The sequence below is a fragment of the Antechinus flavipes genome, chromosome 6 (assembly GCF_016432865.1).
Source record: "Antechinus flavipes isolate AdamAnt ecotype Samford, QLD, Australia chromosome 6, AdamAnt_v2, whole genome shotgun sequence".
Classification (NCBI taxonomy): domain Eukaryota; kingdom Metazoa; phylum Chordata; class Mammalia; order Dasyuromorphia; family Dasyuridae; genus Antechinus; species Antechinus flavipes.
The window spans coordinates 30,374,484-30,392,411 of record NC_067403.1 but is presented as its reverse complement, the minus strand read 5'-3'; the positions used below and the strand labels follow the sequence as shown (position 1 = coordinate 30,392,411).

The 17,928-nt window shown below is 34.8% G+C and overlaps 1 protein-coding gene across 5 annotated transcripts in view; it reads right to left on the bottom strand.

Annotated features, from left to right (window-relative positions):
- Positions 1–17,928, bottom strand: part of LIMCH1 (LIM and calponin homology domains 1) — a 334,515-nt gene that overhangs the window by 95,966 nt on the left and 220,621 nt on the right. For all 5 annotated transcript variants that reach the window (XM_051965619.1, XM_051965620.1, XM_051965622.1 and 2 more), the window contains exons 4-6: positions 9,766–9,872; positions 5,062–5,092; positions 1,365–1,475 (exon numbers count right to left, since the gene is read on the bottom strand). In XM_051965619.1, the coding sequence (XP_051821579.1) occupies positions 1,365–1,475; positions 5,062–5,092; positions 9,766–9,872 (249 nt within the window). The remainder of the gene's footprint in view (positions 1–1,364; positions 1,476–5,061; positions 5,093–9,765; positions 9,873–17,928) is intronic.

Below are 17,928 nucleotides of genomic sequence, written 5' to 3'. Positions count from 1 at the left end.
CTTCAGATAAAACAGCTCTTCAAAAACTTCAATACACTATGTAACTACTACTGATTGTTTTCATTCCCAGTATGAAAGTCTAGTATAAAATGGTGAGTATGGGAGATTTCGAAGATTAATGCATGCTTTGAGAGATGGGACACTAGTCAAATTCAGGAAATGCTTTATTGTATGAGATGTGTTATCCTGACAAGTACAACATTGAACTAATGATCAGACTTCCTAAGTGCTGTCAGTCTGAGAAACGGGGTGGAAAGGTGGCCAGAACACCGAACTTAAAATGAAAAAGACCCGGGTTCAAAATACATCTTTCTTAGAAGACACTGTTAGTGGCCAAGAGAATATCACTTAACCTCTGAGCCTCTGCAAAACTGGGATAATACATCTTGCATACCTTGTAGAATACTTTGCATAGAGTGCTATGAAATGTCAGTTAGTATTACTGTTATTATTGTTTCTTATCCCACTTCTTAAAACCATCAGATGTAGCTTAATATATGCATTCCAGTATATCCATTTCAAGTATTTTAATCAATTTGGTTTTGAAAACCCCTAAAATATTCTCCCAACCATATAAACCCTTGATGTATATAAATGTATGCTATTAATTAAAACCGTGTTTATCTCTACATCAAAGCAGCCTCAACCACATTTTTTACTGGGAAACATTGTTAGCAGATCTCATAAGTCATTGTGTATATAATTCAAGATAAAAACAAATTTGTGTTACATTTTTTAAATTCCCTCGCTCAAACTTAAAAAAAATGATTGATTTTTTTCTCCAAATTGAACCAAATTAAATTAATTATACTCTACAATTATATTAGACTGCTGAATTGTCTTTTCAATATCCAACTCATTACTTTGTCATAGTTGTAATGTTGAAAATGGAAACAAAACGTTTTTAGTTTCTCCAGATTTCTACATACTATGTCATGTCCAGAAAAAGTCCTTGGTTGTGAAGACTGAGTAAAATGACTTAAAATTAAGGTGCGAGACGTTTTCATTTTCTCTAAAATTTGTTTTAATCAAATGGTTTCCTTCTAAAAACAAATTAGCACTGACAAAATTTGCCCAAGCCAGTGAAAGACAACTCTAGTCTGAATTAGATCTTTGGTTACCAAATCCTGCTTGGGCTCAGTTCTCTTGGATGTCAAGGCTGGACAATTCAGGTACGCAGGGGAGACATATGGCAAAGATTTAAATCAATTTTAAAACATGGTGGTTTGCACATGTCTGAAACATTTGTGCCCTCATGAAATACTGAACTGAACTGGGATGCCCTTCAAAATACAGGAGACTTGAGCTTGCTCCTTTTCATCCCTTAACAGCCCTCCCAAGCCAAAGACGAAGAGTTTAGTTACCTTTCGCATCTGTGCCAACAATCCTTCAAACTCCTTCAGGTTCAGTGTGGTTCCACTGTATGCTGTGCAGCTGTTCGCTGCTTTCCCCAGCCAGTAAATTGTAACTAATACCTGAGGAAAAAAAGAGAGGTATAAGTACAGAACCCCTTTGTCAGATTACTTTTCGGCTTACTAGAGAATCTATACTCGGTACTAGGAGGAAGGCAGAAGAGGGGGAATGTCTGATATTGATTTACAAACGGCTCACCATCCATGAGGTACCCATTAAATGTAAAATTCATTTTAATAAGAACCTAATGTTATGTCAGTCCACACAAACAAGATTCAGTAGTTTACACTGGACTAGGATTTTAGGGAAATGGGAAATGGGAAAGGGCTCCGAAAGAAAGACTAGAAAATCCTATATTATTTTCAAAGAATGAAAGTGTTTCAAAATTAAACAAGAAAAACTTCAATTGCTTAGACTCTTCATTAACTCAGAGCAATTGGCCAATAATTTTAAAGAAACGCAGTGGGTTAACACCATATACCAAGATAAGATCAAAATGGGTCTATGACCTAGGCATAAAGAACGAGACTATAAATAAATTAGAGGAACATAGAATAGTTTATCTCTCAGACTTGTGGAGGAGAAAGAAATTTGTGACCAAAGATGAACTAGAGACCATTACTGATCACAGAATAGAAAATTTCGATTACATCAAATTAAAAAGCCTTTGTACAAATAAAACTAATGCAAACAAGATTAGAAGGGAAGCGACAAACTGGGAAAACATTTTCACAGTTAAAGGTTCTGATAAAGGCCTCATTTCCAAAATATATAGAGAACTGACTCAAATTTATAAGAAATCAAGCCATTCTCCAATTGATAAATGGTCAAAGGATATGAACAGACAATTTTCAGAGGATGAGATTGAAACTATTACCACTCATATGAAAGAGTGTTCCAAATCATTATTGATCAGAGAAATGCAAATTAAGACAACTCTGAGATACCACTACACACCTGTCAGATTGGCTAAGATGACAGGAAAAAATAATGATGAATGTTGGAGGGGATGCGGGAAAACTGGGACACTAATGCATTGTTGGTGGAGTTGTGAACGAATCCAACCATTCTGGAGAGCAATCTGGAATTATGCCCAAAAAATTATCAAAATGTGCATATCCTTTGATCCAGCAGTGTTTCTATTGGGCTTATATCCCAAAGAAATACTAAAGAAGGGAAAGGGACCTGTATGTGCCAAAATGTTTGTAGCAGCCCTGTTTGTAGTGGCTAGAAACTGGAAAATGAATGGATGCCCATCAATTGGAGAATGGCTGGGTAAATTGTGGTATATGAATGTTATGGAATATTATTGTTCTGTAAGAAATGACCAGCAGGATGAATACAGAGAGGCTTGGAGAGACCTACATGAACTGATGCTAAGTGAAATGAGTAGAACCAGGAGATCATTATACACTTCGACAACGATATTGTATGAGGACATATTTTGATGGAAGTGGATTTCTTTGACAAAGAGACCTGAGTTTCAATTGATAAATGACGGACAAAAGCAGCTACACCCAAAGAAAGAACACTGGGAAACGAATGTGAACTATCTGCATTTTTGTTTCTCTTCCCGGATTATTTATACCTTCTGAATCCAATTCTCCCTATGCAACAAGAGAACTGTTCGGTTCTGCAAACATATATTGTATCTAGGATATACTGCAACATATCCAACATATAAAGGACTGCTTGCCATCTAGGGGAGGGGGTGGAGGGAGGGAGGGGAAAAAAAAAATCGGAACAGAAATGAGTGTAAATATAATGTAATTATTAAATAAAAAAATTAAAAAAAAAAAAAAAAAAAAAAAAAAAAAAAAAAAAAGAAACGCAGTGGGTTACTTTAAAGGCAAAACAGGGTCTTGGTTCTACAGAGGTGGTTTGTTATGTAGCACTGATGGGAAGAATAGGTAGGAATGAAATCACATTATTCATCACAATTATCCCCACCATGAAATGGCATTTGAGTAAAGCCAGCGGAAAAACCCAACGACTACAACCACCACTGCAAAGCCAGGGAGGTAATGAATGCTAGAATCAGAAGTCAAGGGCTTGATTTGAACTAACAATTAATTTATATTTACTTGGGAACTCAAAGACTTCAATTTGCTGATGTTGACACTACTATGTATTAACATCTCATATGTTCGTAACCTTTTATGTTCAATTTAATCATGAAGCTGCGGCTGTTTTATCCCTCTAAATAAAATTTTCAGGGGAAAAAAAAATCATTCATCAAGTTGCATTTCCCAAATTAAGGCCAGAAAGACTTCAGCTGAGGGCTAGTCTCTTAAGACGGGAACCATCCAGATCTGAAAAATCTCAGCAGAGTCAAGGCTGCGATTTCATTCCCATCTTCAGCACTGTTTTATTAGCAAAATCAAGGAGGTTTCTAAATATTTAGTTGTTACCACTCCATCTGTCTTGCCTCCCTTCATTAATCAGGTCTGAATATGTTTTGGAGGGACCACAGCATCTACACATGGTTTCAAATGGCAATAAGCCCAAAATATGACACTGGTATCGTGGCTTCAATTAAGTTTTGATTTTATACTTGTGCAGGCAAAAATATCTTTCACGACTCTCCCCAAACACTCATTTCCATGCAAGTCTTGGATCTTGAATAAATTTAAGAAGCAAATTTCCAGAGAATAAAAGTCTCCAAATGTCATTACATTAGCCAGGGTCATAAAGTAACTCTAATGTTCACTAAATGTATTAGACTATTTGGAAAATCATGATGGCAGACACAAAGGCATTAAAAGCATGCATCTTTAATCTATGGCCTTTTTTTACACAACTGAAATTTTATTGGGAAAGAAGCATACACCTGGGGAATTTCAGCAGACCGAGTGAGGTGAAATGGGAAAAAGTCAAGTTTAAGAGCTAAGAAGATGAAAAAACCAAACTCCCAAGCTACCAGCTCTCTACCAAGAGAATTCAAACACTTTCTGCCAATATTATAAGCATTAGACCATTTCTCTAGATATAAGCACTAGACCATATTCTTTCTCCATTTCAAAATTTAAAATTGAATTGGTTTAACCTATTTGTCTTTTGTAAATGAAAGCCAACTGGAAAATGTTGACTTGGCATAGACGCGTGCTGTCATATGACTGTACAATTACAAAGTGTTTTCACATACATTCTTTCCTTTTATCGTTAGAAAACACCAATGAACACTCGAAAGATCCATGGAAAAACCAAAGTCATTAAAAACATAGCGTACCTATAACAGATGCCATTTCCGATTACTTTACCATTTTCTTAAAATGATTTGCCCAAACATCTTAATTTAATAATCTCATCTGTGCCTACCAACCTGGTGAGAGACTGTGTAATGAAACTATTACCATATGTCACTTGGTCTCTAAGTAACCAAAGCACTCACTGGAGATTTCATTTCTGTCTAAATCTGGTATTTCTTAAAGTATAAAGAAACTAAAATTTTATTATTTCTATTCCCATTAATGTCATTAATTACTCCATCAATGCTAAACATAATTTTATGCTGATGATTTATTTATTTAATTTTGGGGGCAAATAAAGGTAAAATCTCATAAACTGAATAGCTTTGATCATTGACAAAACCTGAAGTATGTAATAAAGGAGATCTATATTTAAGTACAAAGTAAAATTGAAACTTACATTTTTCAGCTTTCTACTACAGTCAATGCTCCTAGGATATAAGAAAAGGAGAAGAAAAGTAATTAGAAAAGCAAATTTCCCACAAGGATACAACTCATGTGACTTTCCCTCAATTATGTACAAAATATTTTTGGAAATTAATAAATACAGAGGCATCTAGGTGGCTCAGTGAATAGAGCACCAGCCCTGAAGTCAGGAGGACCTGAATTAAAATTTGGTCTCAGATACATTTCCTAGCTGTGTGACCCTGGGCAAGTCATTTAACCCCAATTGCCTCAGCAAAAAAAAAAGAAGAAGAAGAAGAAGAAGGAAGAAGGAAGGAGGAAGGAGGAAGGAGGAAGGAAGAAGGAGGAAGGAGGAAGGAGGAAGGAGGAAGGAGGAAGGAGGAAGGAGGAAGGAGGAAGGAGGAAGAAAAGAAACTAAGAAATACAAAATAAATAGAGAGATGACATAAAGTTGTTTAGTTTAGGATTTCAAAACTGGAACAAAGATAAAATTGAAAGTTTAGACATCATGAGGGAAAGATATGAGTACCTATATGACATATTATAAAGATAAAGACAAGGACTGTATTTTTTATTTCTCTGATATAAGAACTCTTCAGTAAAACAATAATAACAAGAGCAACAACAACAACAGCAACAACAAAAAACCTTCTTTCTTCAAGAATACTTCCTCTTCAATGCAGGAGTCATTCAGTGTGTTGACTTCAGCAAGAAAAGTTTAAGTGACTTCCTAATCACACAGCCAATATGTAGCAAACCTGGGGCTGGAATTCAGGTCTTCCTGACTTCGAGCTTATCTGTCTTTCACTGTCCACAAACTCAATCTTTAATTTAACTTTCTCTAAAATTAAATGCTATTTAGTGATTGTAACATGCAAAAACAGATTCATAAATTTTAAATTCACACATATATTTTAATGTATTTAACACTTATATTCTCAGAGCTAATTTGCTTAAAACTGTAGCTGTGATCAAGGCAATTAGTAATAAGGGAGAGTGTAACTATAGTTCATAATTCTTGCATGTCCCTCTAGAAAACTCAGTCAATACTTTCATTTACTTAGCATCTTGTATGTGCAAAAAAAAATCTTATTTTAATCATGATGGGTTTGATAATAAATGTTTAAGAAACAATATAATTAATAAATTAAGTTATTTAAGCTGTGAACATCAGCCAGATGGAATTTTAATTACAATATATATAAACTCCAATAGCATACGAATGAACTCAAGAAAGTTTCCAAAATGTACAAAAGTATATAAAGATACTTATGGAGGATTATTTTATGGTACATATATCTATGTGACAGTTCCAAACACTCAGGTAAAATCATCCACTTGAAAGTTTTCATTATTCAAAATAATGAATTTCAATTTCCTTTTTTAAGAAAAAATAATTAAAAATTGGGAACCTATAAGGGGAAGGGAAAAGAATAAGCATTTATATAGTACCTACCATGTATCAGACACTGTGCTAAGCACTTTAAAAATATTATTTCATTTGATCCTCCCAACAACCCTGTGAGGCAAGTGACATTATTGTTCTTATTTTACATTTGAAGAAACTGAGACAAAAAAGGATAAGATATATTTGGCCAAAGTCGTAACAGAAAACATCTGAGGCGTAATTTGAGGTCACATCTTCCTGACTCCAGTTCTATCTTGCTGCCTTCATTAAATGGTACATTCTTTAAAAACCCACAATTCCCTCAATCTATATTTTATATGTTTAACATAAGTAAAATATGTGAACTTTATATATTTATAGGTACACAAAAACATAGAATGTAGAATGTTCTGTGATTATATTTAGTACACTTTTCCATCATTCCTATCATTATTTTGCTATTTTTTAAATGTTGTTTATTAATATGCTTTTCTAATCCTCAGCTCCGATTCTTCATCCTAATTGCCTGACATATCTGCCAAATTATGTGAAATTAGAAATAGTGAAAAAGTTCTGGCCACTAAATTCTTGACATTGTTAAATGTTTGAACAGATATGATACTGAGTAATATACCAGGAATGCTATATACCTGGATACATTTTCTTCCATATCCCTGGAATGATACTAGGGCCAGTGGACCTTTCTGTCTGATTTCCAGTGGAAACCTCCACTGCTATATGTACTTTCACCAGCATAAGCTCTTAAATAGGCATTATCTTTCCTTGTTTCACTGACTCAACTAATACTCAACCCATTAATTATTAAAAAACAAACAAAAAACCCTAAGCTTGCATATAAAATAAAACCAACAGTTGCTCTTTAAAATTAGTTACCATACTTCATGGATTACACTGTGCAATAATGTTAATAACAAATTATTCTTTTATGTTTTCACTAACTCTTCTGATCCGGTGGAAGAAAACAATAACGAGAGAGCATGCTGTTTTGGCTTCAAACTAACCCTGCAATAATAATTTCACAATGTCCCCTTGAACAACGCTTCCTGGTGCTGATATAATAACAAATAAAACCAGCATTCTTCATGAAGGGCTTTGAGGCAGTTGACTTCTCTCCATACCCTGAACCCCAGAAACAGGAAGAAGAACACTTCTCTGGGTACTATGGGTAGAACAACACATCACAATCCATTCAAACCATGCTGAGAAAATACTTAAATCCCTATTTAAGGGATATTTAAGGGAAGATGGTAGAAGAGTACAAATTTGACTACAATTATCAAATGGAGAAAAGGAAAGAGAAAAATGAAAACAGGAAAATAAGAGTTAAATAAAAGCCCAAGATAAAGAAAAGGGGGGAAATGAGAAGGCAGAATGATAGGAAAGAAAAAGGGGAAAGATACTAAATAAAGGGAAAGAAAATCACAGAGAAAAGAAAAAGAATGGAGGGAGAGTAGAAAGGAGGGAGAAAAAAGGAAGATAGAAGTTAGCTATGAGGTAACTGTACCCACATCATTAAAATGGACCTTCCCCCCATCTCTTGCCCTCTTTTTCTCCCTTCCTACCTCCTTTCTCTTACCTTCTTCTTTCATATTTATAGTCCTACTATAATTAGCATAAACTCTTTTGTAATGTGAATGCAAAAGCTTCCAGGATCTGATCATAATTTTACAAAGGAATAGTCATTGCCAACTTAAAAAAAATTGTGTACTTAAGTGAGATTTGTTTTCCCAGATGAAAAGTGGTTAACATTTTTGTTAGATCGCTCAGCTACCATTATTTCTTGTCACCTGACTTTTAGGTTCAGCAAAAGCAACTAATAATTTGGTCATTCAAAATGGAGGATGGCTTCTTTTTTTCCCTGAAATTATAAAACTCAATATTTTGATTTGCAGAGGGCTTGAGAGATGTTATAAGTTTCAAACCGAGTGTGGAAATTGCTTAGAACTTAGTACATGACATTCTTATCAGAAGATATTCCAAGATTATGAAATTATTTACCATCAGTTATTTGCTCAACTGAAAGTCTCAAAGGACAAGCAAATAAAGTTCAGCCAATAATATGATAACAGTATGTATGTGTACACACGTGTGTTATGTACAAGTAGGCATCCATAAATATACAGGTGCACCCACATGTGTGTGTACAACACACACACACACACACACACAGTACCTAGAATCAGAATTCCAAAATCCCAGAATAAAAGAGGGGTTGTCAAAGAGATCTTGTCCAACCTTTGAATTCTGGGAGCATGGGGGTGGAAAACACTAGAAAGGGAACCAAGTACCTTGGTTCAAAGTCTGTCCATTACTTTGCATTTGTGTGTTCCTTCATCCCTCTCTGTTTCTCAGATTCCTCTCCAGTAAAATGGAGGGAAGGCAAGCCCAGATTCTTCTGAAGTCTGTTCTGGTTCTAAAACTGTACATACAGTCCCTCATTTATGGAAGATGAGGTTCCCCAAAATTCTATATGGTGGCAAAATTAGGATTAGGATGCAAATCTCCAGGTTTTTTTTTCCACTGAACTATGATGTTTCCAATTAAATGGAATTTAATTTAATATTATAATATTGACATAATAATATAATTTAACTTGATTGGGCAGAGGAAAAAATATTTGGATATTTCCAAAGATGTTTAATCTGTGACTTGTTAAGTTTGGTTCCGCCTCTCTAAATAATGCAATCAGCACCTACCTCTTCTATGTAGACAGTCTTGAGACAGCTAAATGGCTCATTGGATAGACAATGATTCTGGAGTCAGGAAGGCCTGAGTTCAAATTCAGCCTCAGACACTCACTAGCTGTGTGGTCCTATATAAGTCAGTTAGTTATATTGCAGTGGTATGGTTATGATGGGCTTAGCAAAGGATCCATGTTCAGGGAAATTAGGAGTAATTGAATATAAATGGAGAGCTTTCATTGTTTACTCAATTGAGTTTAGCTTTGTTTACTTATCTTACAACTTTGAACTTGTATTCAAAAGATCAAAACTGTAGCCCCTAAAAGTTTCTTCAAATAGGTTTTAGCCCACAACAGGTTTTGGACTTTTTCTGCTCTCTAAAATTCTAGACTTCATGAACAGTATCTTGCATCTGAAAGAATTGCATTTGGTTTTATCCAAGAAGATGCAAGGAAAGAAAGTTGGTATAAATGTTGCTCTGAAACTCTGATTTTGGTCAACAGTATTACATGCCCGTCAGCATAAACCATTCTATTATCCCATGCTTAGATCTTCCCTTCCCTCCACCCCCAAAACATAAAAGATAAGATGAATGTCCATAATGACTTACTTGATTGCAACTCTATTGGAAGTGTCCTGGAGATCACCTGGGTCAAAGAGTTGAGATTCTTTAAGCCCGAGCTCTTTGCAGCCTCTTAAAAATAAGATGATATTGTCCTAAAAGACAAAGAAATTTAGTTCTTTATCTGAGAATGTCTCAGCAAGCTACTCCAGAGCTAAAAGACTCCAGTCATTTAGATTCAACTCAACTTGTATATTACACAATAAAATAAAACTACACAGTCAAGCCAAATCCATTATGTTTTATCTACCTTAGGTTACTTGAAATTAAGGTATATTCACATATTAAGATACGTGTCCTTGTCTTATATGACCAAAATTTCCTCTCTATATTTCTTTTCCACCAGACTAGATTACAAACTCACTGAAAACAAATACTTGTAAATTAAGCAATAAGATGTTAGGTAGTCCGGGCAATTGTGACTCATGTAGCATCCTAGAGATCAGCAAAGTTCCTGTTGAGATACAAAAGAACCTCATCTACATCTCTAGCTTAACTAGACCCTTTGGGAAATTTGAAGAACAGAGCTGGAGCCCAGGGGAGGAAACTAGAGACTTGGATAGGGGAGGATGCATGGAGAAAATAGAAGCAACATAAAACAGGTCAACTGAACAAGAGCTAAATATCTGGCTTCAGTGAAAAAGCCCAAACTGTTGTTTTTTGGAAGGAGGAGCAGGATATTCTCAGAAAAACCTGAAAAGATTTCCATGAGTTGATGCAAAGTGAACATACTGTGTATAACGTAAGTAATATGATCAGAATGACTTAGTTAATCTCAGCAATACAAACTCCGAAGAACTTATGTGGAAAAATGCTATTCATCCCCCGAGAAAGAACTGATGGTATCTGGAAGAAACTGAAACATATTATTTCAACTTTCTTGATTTTTGTAGAAGTTTGGGGACCTCTGTTTTCTTTCACAACCTGACTAATGTGGAAATCTTTTCCACGACTACACATGCATAATCTTTGATAGAGCATTGTTATAATAATATATGATATATTATAATATATGGTAGCGGTAAGATTCTGTGAATAGGATTTTAGCCAAGGACCAGGTAAATATTTTGTAAATATTAAGAACACATTTAAATTCATTATAATCCTTGCATTATAATGAAAGTCACATCCTTCTACTTCCCTTGAAAAATTTTTTTCAATAAAAAAAAGATAAAAAAGGACTTCTGACATGTCTTCATAAGTTCAAGTAATTTTAATGTAAAAAGGAAACCTCTCAAAACTGAAAGAAAAGGTGTGAGAAATCTCAACGTGAAAATGAACATTCTCCATATAGAACTTTTTCTTGTCCCCCTTTCCAGATTTTTTCTCCCTCTATATATTATATATCAATAACTTGAACACCATCAAAATGTAATGGCAACTAAGCAAGCAAAATTATAACTTTAAAAGATGCTACTTGCAAAGAAACATAGAATATACACATTTGATTTTTTTTGTACTTTTTACCCAGTTTTTGAAAAAATTCTTTTATTAAATGGAATTAAATGGAATAGGAAAATGCCTTGCATTTGTAAAGGCTTAATATTTAAATGATCATTGAATTGAATTGAACACAACCAAACAGAATTTTTAATATATTTAGCAGTTTGCTGCCCAAAAGGAAGGGGGAAAAAAGGAGATGAGAAAAAACACCATCTTTATTTAAGGATTACTTAAGGATCCTAATCAAGATGCTCCCAGAGATCACATTAGATTCCCATAGCAATTCCCTAACTCCACGTTTGTCTAGACTCCTGAGAAAGGCCTCGCATACACTTTTCCTCCATGCTGCCATCCTGGACAAGCACTCAGCCTCTCTAATGGCATGGTATTTATTCATTGCGTGAACAGTGGGCACAAAAGCACTGTGTTGCCAGCCAGCCCGAACAATCCGAGCTGGAAGGTTGAAATTGCTGTAGGTCTCCTTCCAGCTCCTTGATGCAATTTAATGACTCTGGACAACTGCCAAATTCCAACCAGGAGGAAAGCCAGGAGAAAGCACCACCCAGCCAGCAGTTAAGCCCTGGGCAAAGCCAGCAGTGACCAGGAAAGGCAAAAACTTTCATTACATGAAATGCATCCTGTAAATTCCATCTGGTTTGGTCTTCACACTGAAACTTTTCCACATTCACAATTCCAACCAAAACACATCATAGTGTCTAAATTTTGAATGAGAGTAAGTAGGGAGATACTGGTTTACTACTATTTTCCTTGCTGAAAATGGTATTCCAACTCCAGGAAAAATTCGGCAACAGTTTACGATGCTTTAAATGACTATAAAGTTATTCTTTTTAAAAGTCTGTTCTCCAATTTAGATCTGCCATAGTTTTAAATTTATTTGATGAAAAAACAATCACCTTAAGACTAAATGATGGATGCAAAACTTGGCCTGTTAGGGTGGAAAAGTTCCTACCATCTCTTGGCTAATTAGAAAGTACTATAAATTTACTTTCTATTCAATCAGAAGTACTTCCAAGAGGAAATTCCATGCTCTGTCTAGAATGCTCAGGGCTGGAACTCTAGAACTTGTGAATTCTCAAACTTTCAATCACTCAAGAAACAGCAGCCAAGGCTGGCACTGCCCAGACAATCTCCCTTCTTGGTAGAGAAAGCTAGATGCTGAGACTAAAAATCGGTGGAGTTCAGATTCGCTGCCCATGAACTCCCTTCTCATGCTAAAAGGGTATACACATCCATCTTTGCTCTCTCGGCTAGAGAGAGTGTTCTCTTTTTCCCTCTACCTTTCTCCCTCTCTCTTCCTTTTTTCCCCCTCTCCCTCTCTCCTCTCTCTCTCTATTCTTTTTTCTGATCTACTCTCAGCAACCTGGGGACAAATATAGATTATATTCCTGTCTCAAAAATAGTATAATCATTTCCAGTTCTTGAGGAAAAGATACAGAGGATCTTCTCTATAGTGAAAGTGCAAACATTTAGGCTACTTAAATGATGGCTATCTATATACATAAATGTGTTCCCTCCAAGTAGATTGATAAACTCCTGGAGGGCACAGACTATGTCTTGAGATTTATGTCTAATTAACACCTTGCTTATGATTTTGAATATCTGTAAGTAAATTATATTTCTAAGCACAATAGGTTTATTCCTTTCACATATTGATGAGCAACTGGCTACTGATTTCCCTTCTAGGATTCTTAAATGCCCCCTCCCTTTTTTCCCCTGAGGCGACTGGGGTTAAGTGACTTGCCCAGGATCCCACAGCTAGGAAGTGTTAAGTGTTTGAGGCCAGATTTGAATTGACTTCAGGGCTGGTGCTCTATCCACTGCACTAATTAGCTAGCCTTTAAAAGTCCTTTTAAACAGATCTTTTACTTCCATTTTTCAAATTCTTCCAATGGCCTTAGAAGAGACTCTATATTTTAAATTGGGGAAATATTATTTACTCCTCAGCAGATGAAGATACTAATGTGCAATATGAAAATCATTACATTTCTACAAAAATCCCATCTTTTATTTGATTATACAAAATTCTTTAGAAAAGGATTAGGAAGCTCTAGAGATTTTTGGACCTGGATTTGAAAAGTTCTGAATCCATTTTCAAAAATGTTTTCCATATGTATCTAATTTGACTTTCCCGCATTACTCATAGGCTCTGTTGAATGCTTTTAAAAATCTTATATAAATATATGCTTCGTTAACAGAAATGGACTTAGCATTCAAAACTTAAGGACTTGATTAAATTTGGTGGCTATATTATGGTATTGCTACCATCTTGTTGTGGAAGCTGTTATCAGCTAGGGGACTTGATACTTCCTTACTAAAGGGCATGCTACAGCTAAATTCAGAAAACTGGCTGCTATCTTTCTAGGCTCAAAAATATTTCATTGCGCCAACGTTAACAGGCAAAGAATTAGAAAACGAGGAAATTTCTATCAATTGGGAAGTGTCTAAAAAAGTTATGGTATATGAATGTGCTGGAATATTATTGTGCTGTAATGATGAAGGGGACTATTTCAGGAAAAACTTGGGAAGACCTGTATGAAGTACACAGAACCAAGAGGGCAACTGATGTGATTGTAACAACACTGTAAAGACAAACAACTTTGACAGACTTAAGAATTCTGATCAACATAATGTTTAACCGCAAGTACATAAGACTCATAATGAAACATGTTACCCAACTTCAAAAAGAGAGATGACAGACTCGGAATACAGCCTGAAGTTATTTTTTTTGAACATGGCAAATGGGGTATTTGTTTTGCTTGACTATATGTATATATTGTGTTGGGTTTTGTTTTTCTTGTTTTCTCAGTGGATGAAGGAGGGGAAAAGGAAAAAGAGGGAGTTTAGAACTAAAAATAAAACTGAATTTTAAAAAATCAGTTGAATAGTAAACAAAGTGTTAGCTGTGGAACTAGCCACTATAAGTAGAACTTAACACTTTTCTGATGCCCAAGAAACTAAGGCTACTAGTTTTCATAATTTTAGCACTTTATCTTCTCTTTCCATTTAAATCCATGAAAATCAGTGATTGAGCTCTTATTAGCTAGAAAAGATTGGCAGTCAGAAGGCAACATGAACTAATTGTTAATATTATCACTTTAAGGAGAACAGATGCTAACCAGGGTAAATCTCTTGATTGTGTGATAGACTACATCAAGTACATTTGACTTTCTTAGATTTTGGCAGATTTGAAATGAAACACATTATTATTAATAACATAATAATAATAACCAATAATAATCAGATTTTATAGTTTTTCCTTTAAATGTGATTTTAAAAGATTTTTCTCCTTGACTGATTTTGACACCCTTGGTTAAAATATTTCTAGTATAATGTATCTCCCAAGTGGAATATTAAGAGTTACCTAGAAACTTATAATGTAGAAAAATTAGAAGTAGTTACCATATTCAGTTAAACAATCTATTACTTGACATTAGAAATAATCTTGCCATTTGTAAAATGATCTTGTGGAAACACTCTAGCTGAACTATTAAAATGCAGGTTATAGTTCAAAACATATTCAAACAAGAAGCATAATCATCAAATTTCTCCCGCAATCCCAATCCCAAACTGAAAATCTTTCTGAATAGCCTTAACTGGTTTATTACAGTGCTGGTGTCAATTCATAAGACATGACAACTTACTGTGAACCAAACATTCACTGCGGGCCAATCATCTCCCCACAATTTACTAGACAGATGGGGCTTGGCCCATCTCCATTCCTTTCATCCTTTACAATATGAATAAGTATTCACACTTGTCTTTATAGTGCTGCAAGTCAAGACAATGGTTTAATAGCTAGAAGTGACCTCAAGAACAAAGTACCGCGTGGTTTAGGTCAGACATATGGATGACATTAGACAAAGAAATAGATTTGTGGAGCAGCCAAGTTGGTGTGGTAACCAGGAGCCATATTGATAGATCAAAATAACCATCACGCCATCACGTTTGCAGGTCACAACCTCTCTACTGGAGGACTAAACAATCGTCAAGGATGGAAATATCACAAATTAAAACCCAAAGGCAACCTTTGCATCGGTTGACTTACACTCACGGCCTGAAGTAATTTTGACAGTCAAAATTTATAGCTGGAGAAAAAATTTAGAACCAAAAGGGAAAAAAAACCTGGCAAAACTTCAATTCCCTACCATCACCCCACTGCCATCCAAACTTATCAGGACTCTAGTCTAATTTTGAGCTACTTTTTTATTATGACCATTTTCTATGTAATTTAAAAAAGTATAAAGAAAAGACTCTTGACTTTTGTAATTATACACAAATGAAAAAAGATCCATTGATTTTAGTTGACTACAAATTGATTATGAAGTCACAGTAAGACATTATTGTTCACTAAGTTTTAAGTTATTCTTGGTTACTTTGCTAGAAGCATAATTTCTGATCAAGGGAGATACAGTGCCCATTCATATTCTGCACTGATCAGATCATCTCAAAAAAGGTTGTGTTCTAAGCACTACAAATATTATCTCTTTTGAGTTTAACGAGAATTTAATGAGAGAAAGCTGCATTATAAATTACTCCTTTTTTCTAACATAAGAGGAAACAGATGCAAAACAAGTGACGTGCTCAGAATCAGCTAGATATTGATATCTTAAAGCTGGATTTGAATTCTGGTTTTTCTGACTCCAAATCCCCAGTCTATACACTGTACCACCCAACTTTTTTATTTATCATGACTTGGAAATTATTCTAACAAGGAAAAGTTGAAGAGCAAAGATGTTATGGAGGAGAGAAGAGGACAGTGACAAAAGAACATAAATGATAGTTACAGTCAAATTTCTGAAGGAATGTATGTAAAAGAGAGATTTAATTCCTTCAGCAAAACATTTATTAATTGCCAGCTGTGCGCCAGAAACTGTGCTAAATGCTAAGGATATAAAAAAGAGGCAAAAGACAGTTCCTGCCCTCAAAGAACTTACAATCTAATGGAAAAGCCAATATGCAAACACATATATACAAGACAAAGTATGTACAGAGGAAATGCAAAATAATTAAAAGAGGAAAAGCACTCGAATGAAGAGGGGCTAGGGAAGGCTTCCTATAGATGGTGGGATTTTGGGAGGGACTCAAAGGAAACCAGTAAGACCAGCAGTAAGAGTAGAGAAGTGAGACTATCTCAGACAGAACTAAGATTATGGGTAGAAGAATCCAGGAAGACTGATTTCAAAATAGAGAAGTATTTTTCTAATAATTAGGAATGATCTAATGGCAATGGAACATCCACCTTGCAAAATAATGAATTTACACATTATTAAATGTGTTTGAGTGCCAAACTGGGCTTCAACAGGGTATTGTAGAAGGCACTCCTGTATTAAAAATGCAACTGAACCAGCTGATTTTCAAGTGTACTTCCACTTTGAAGATTTCAAGTTCCATTTTTTGATAGGACAAGTAAATAAAAAACGGAAAAATTAGGTGTGTTATTCAAAGGAAATTATAGTTACATCCAAAATTCAAATTCTGTTTCCGACAACATCTATCAAAATCTTTAGGGTGGGAGATCACTACACTATTACAGTATTCAATTCATCAGATCCTTTTTTTAAACATGAACTGAATGGCCCAAGAATAACATTCATAACTGGTAGTTCACTTAACATTAATTTCCTTTTGATTTTATGACTTAATTCTGCCAGTATAAATGGTAGAGAAACACTTAAGGTCTTCCAGGATCTTCTAGTCCTTCCATCATGAAAGCCAATGAAATGAAAACAAATAATTTAACAGAAATACAGTTGAGAATCTCTGAATAAGGCATTTCTATTCTCACAAGAGATTTTCTACTCACACTTTAATTCTATTAAAGCCTGCACTAGGGAGTTACCATGAAAATGTTCATGGAAGATATATAATTCGTGGAAGAATTTGAGAGAGGAGAGACAAATGATTTATTCACTAAGTAAAAAAGTAATGTCAAATGAAATGAGGATTCATAAGAAGAAGCTATAAGATTACTTTTCAATATGGGATGTGGCAGTATTTCCCAGGCACATAAAAAGATCTTGGCTAAGAGAACAAATATTTGTGAAATTTCAAAATCTAGGATGAGAGAGGACCCCTTGAAATTTGAAAGAGGAAGATTTAAGACTAAATAAAAGGTAATGCATATATAACTGCTGAATAATAATATATGTATTTCACCACCCTAAGATGCTATTCATGCCAAAAAATGTTATGTTTAAAAAGGACTTAAATAAAATAATAAATGATAGATTTCTAATGATTTATTGAAAAGTTGGGAGTTATCTAGGGAACAAATCTCCAAGGATGACATCATAATAATCATTATGCATTTCTTGCCCCAAGTATCCACTAGCTACAACTTGGGAAAAAAAAAAAAAAAACGGTTCGAAAGGTCAGTGGTTGGGGCTGGAATGAATACATAGTCTCAAGCTTACTGAAAGTGGGAATAGAAAGGAACAGAAAGACGGAAATATAAACCAAGAATGGGAAAGTATTCCATAAAACACTTCTTGCTGAAAGCTACTTTATTCATATATAAACGTGTATATGTGTAGTCAATACATTGGTCTTGCTCTTTATTGAACATAATTAAATACTTGAGAATGTAGATCTTTTAGAATCATTTAAAGGGGGAAAAGATAACATCCCCAAGCCCACTTGAAAAATAGATAAATCTAAAGGGAAAATATACCATAGCATGAGAAACGG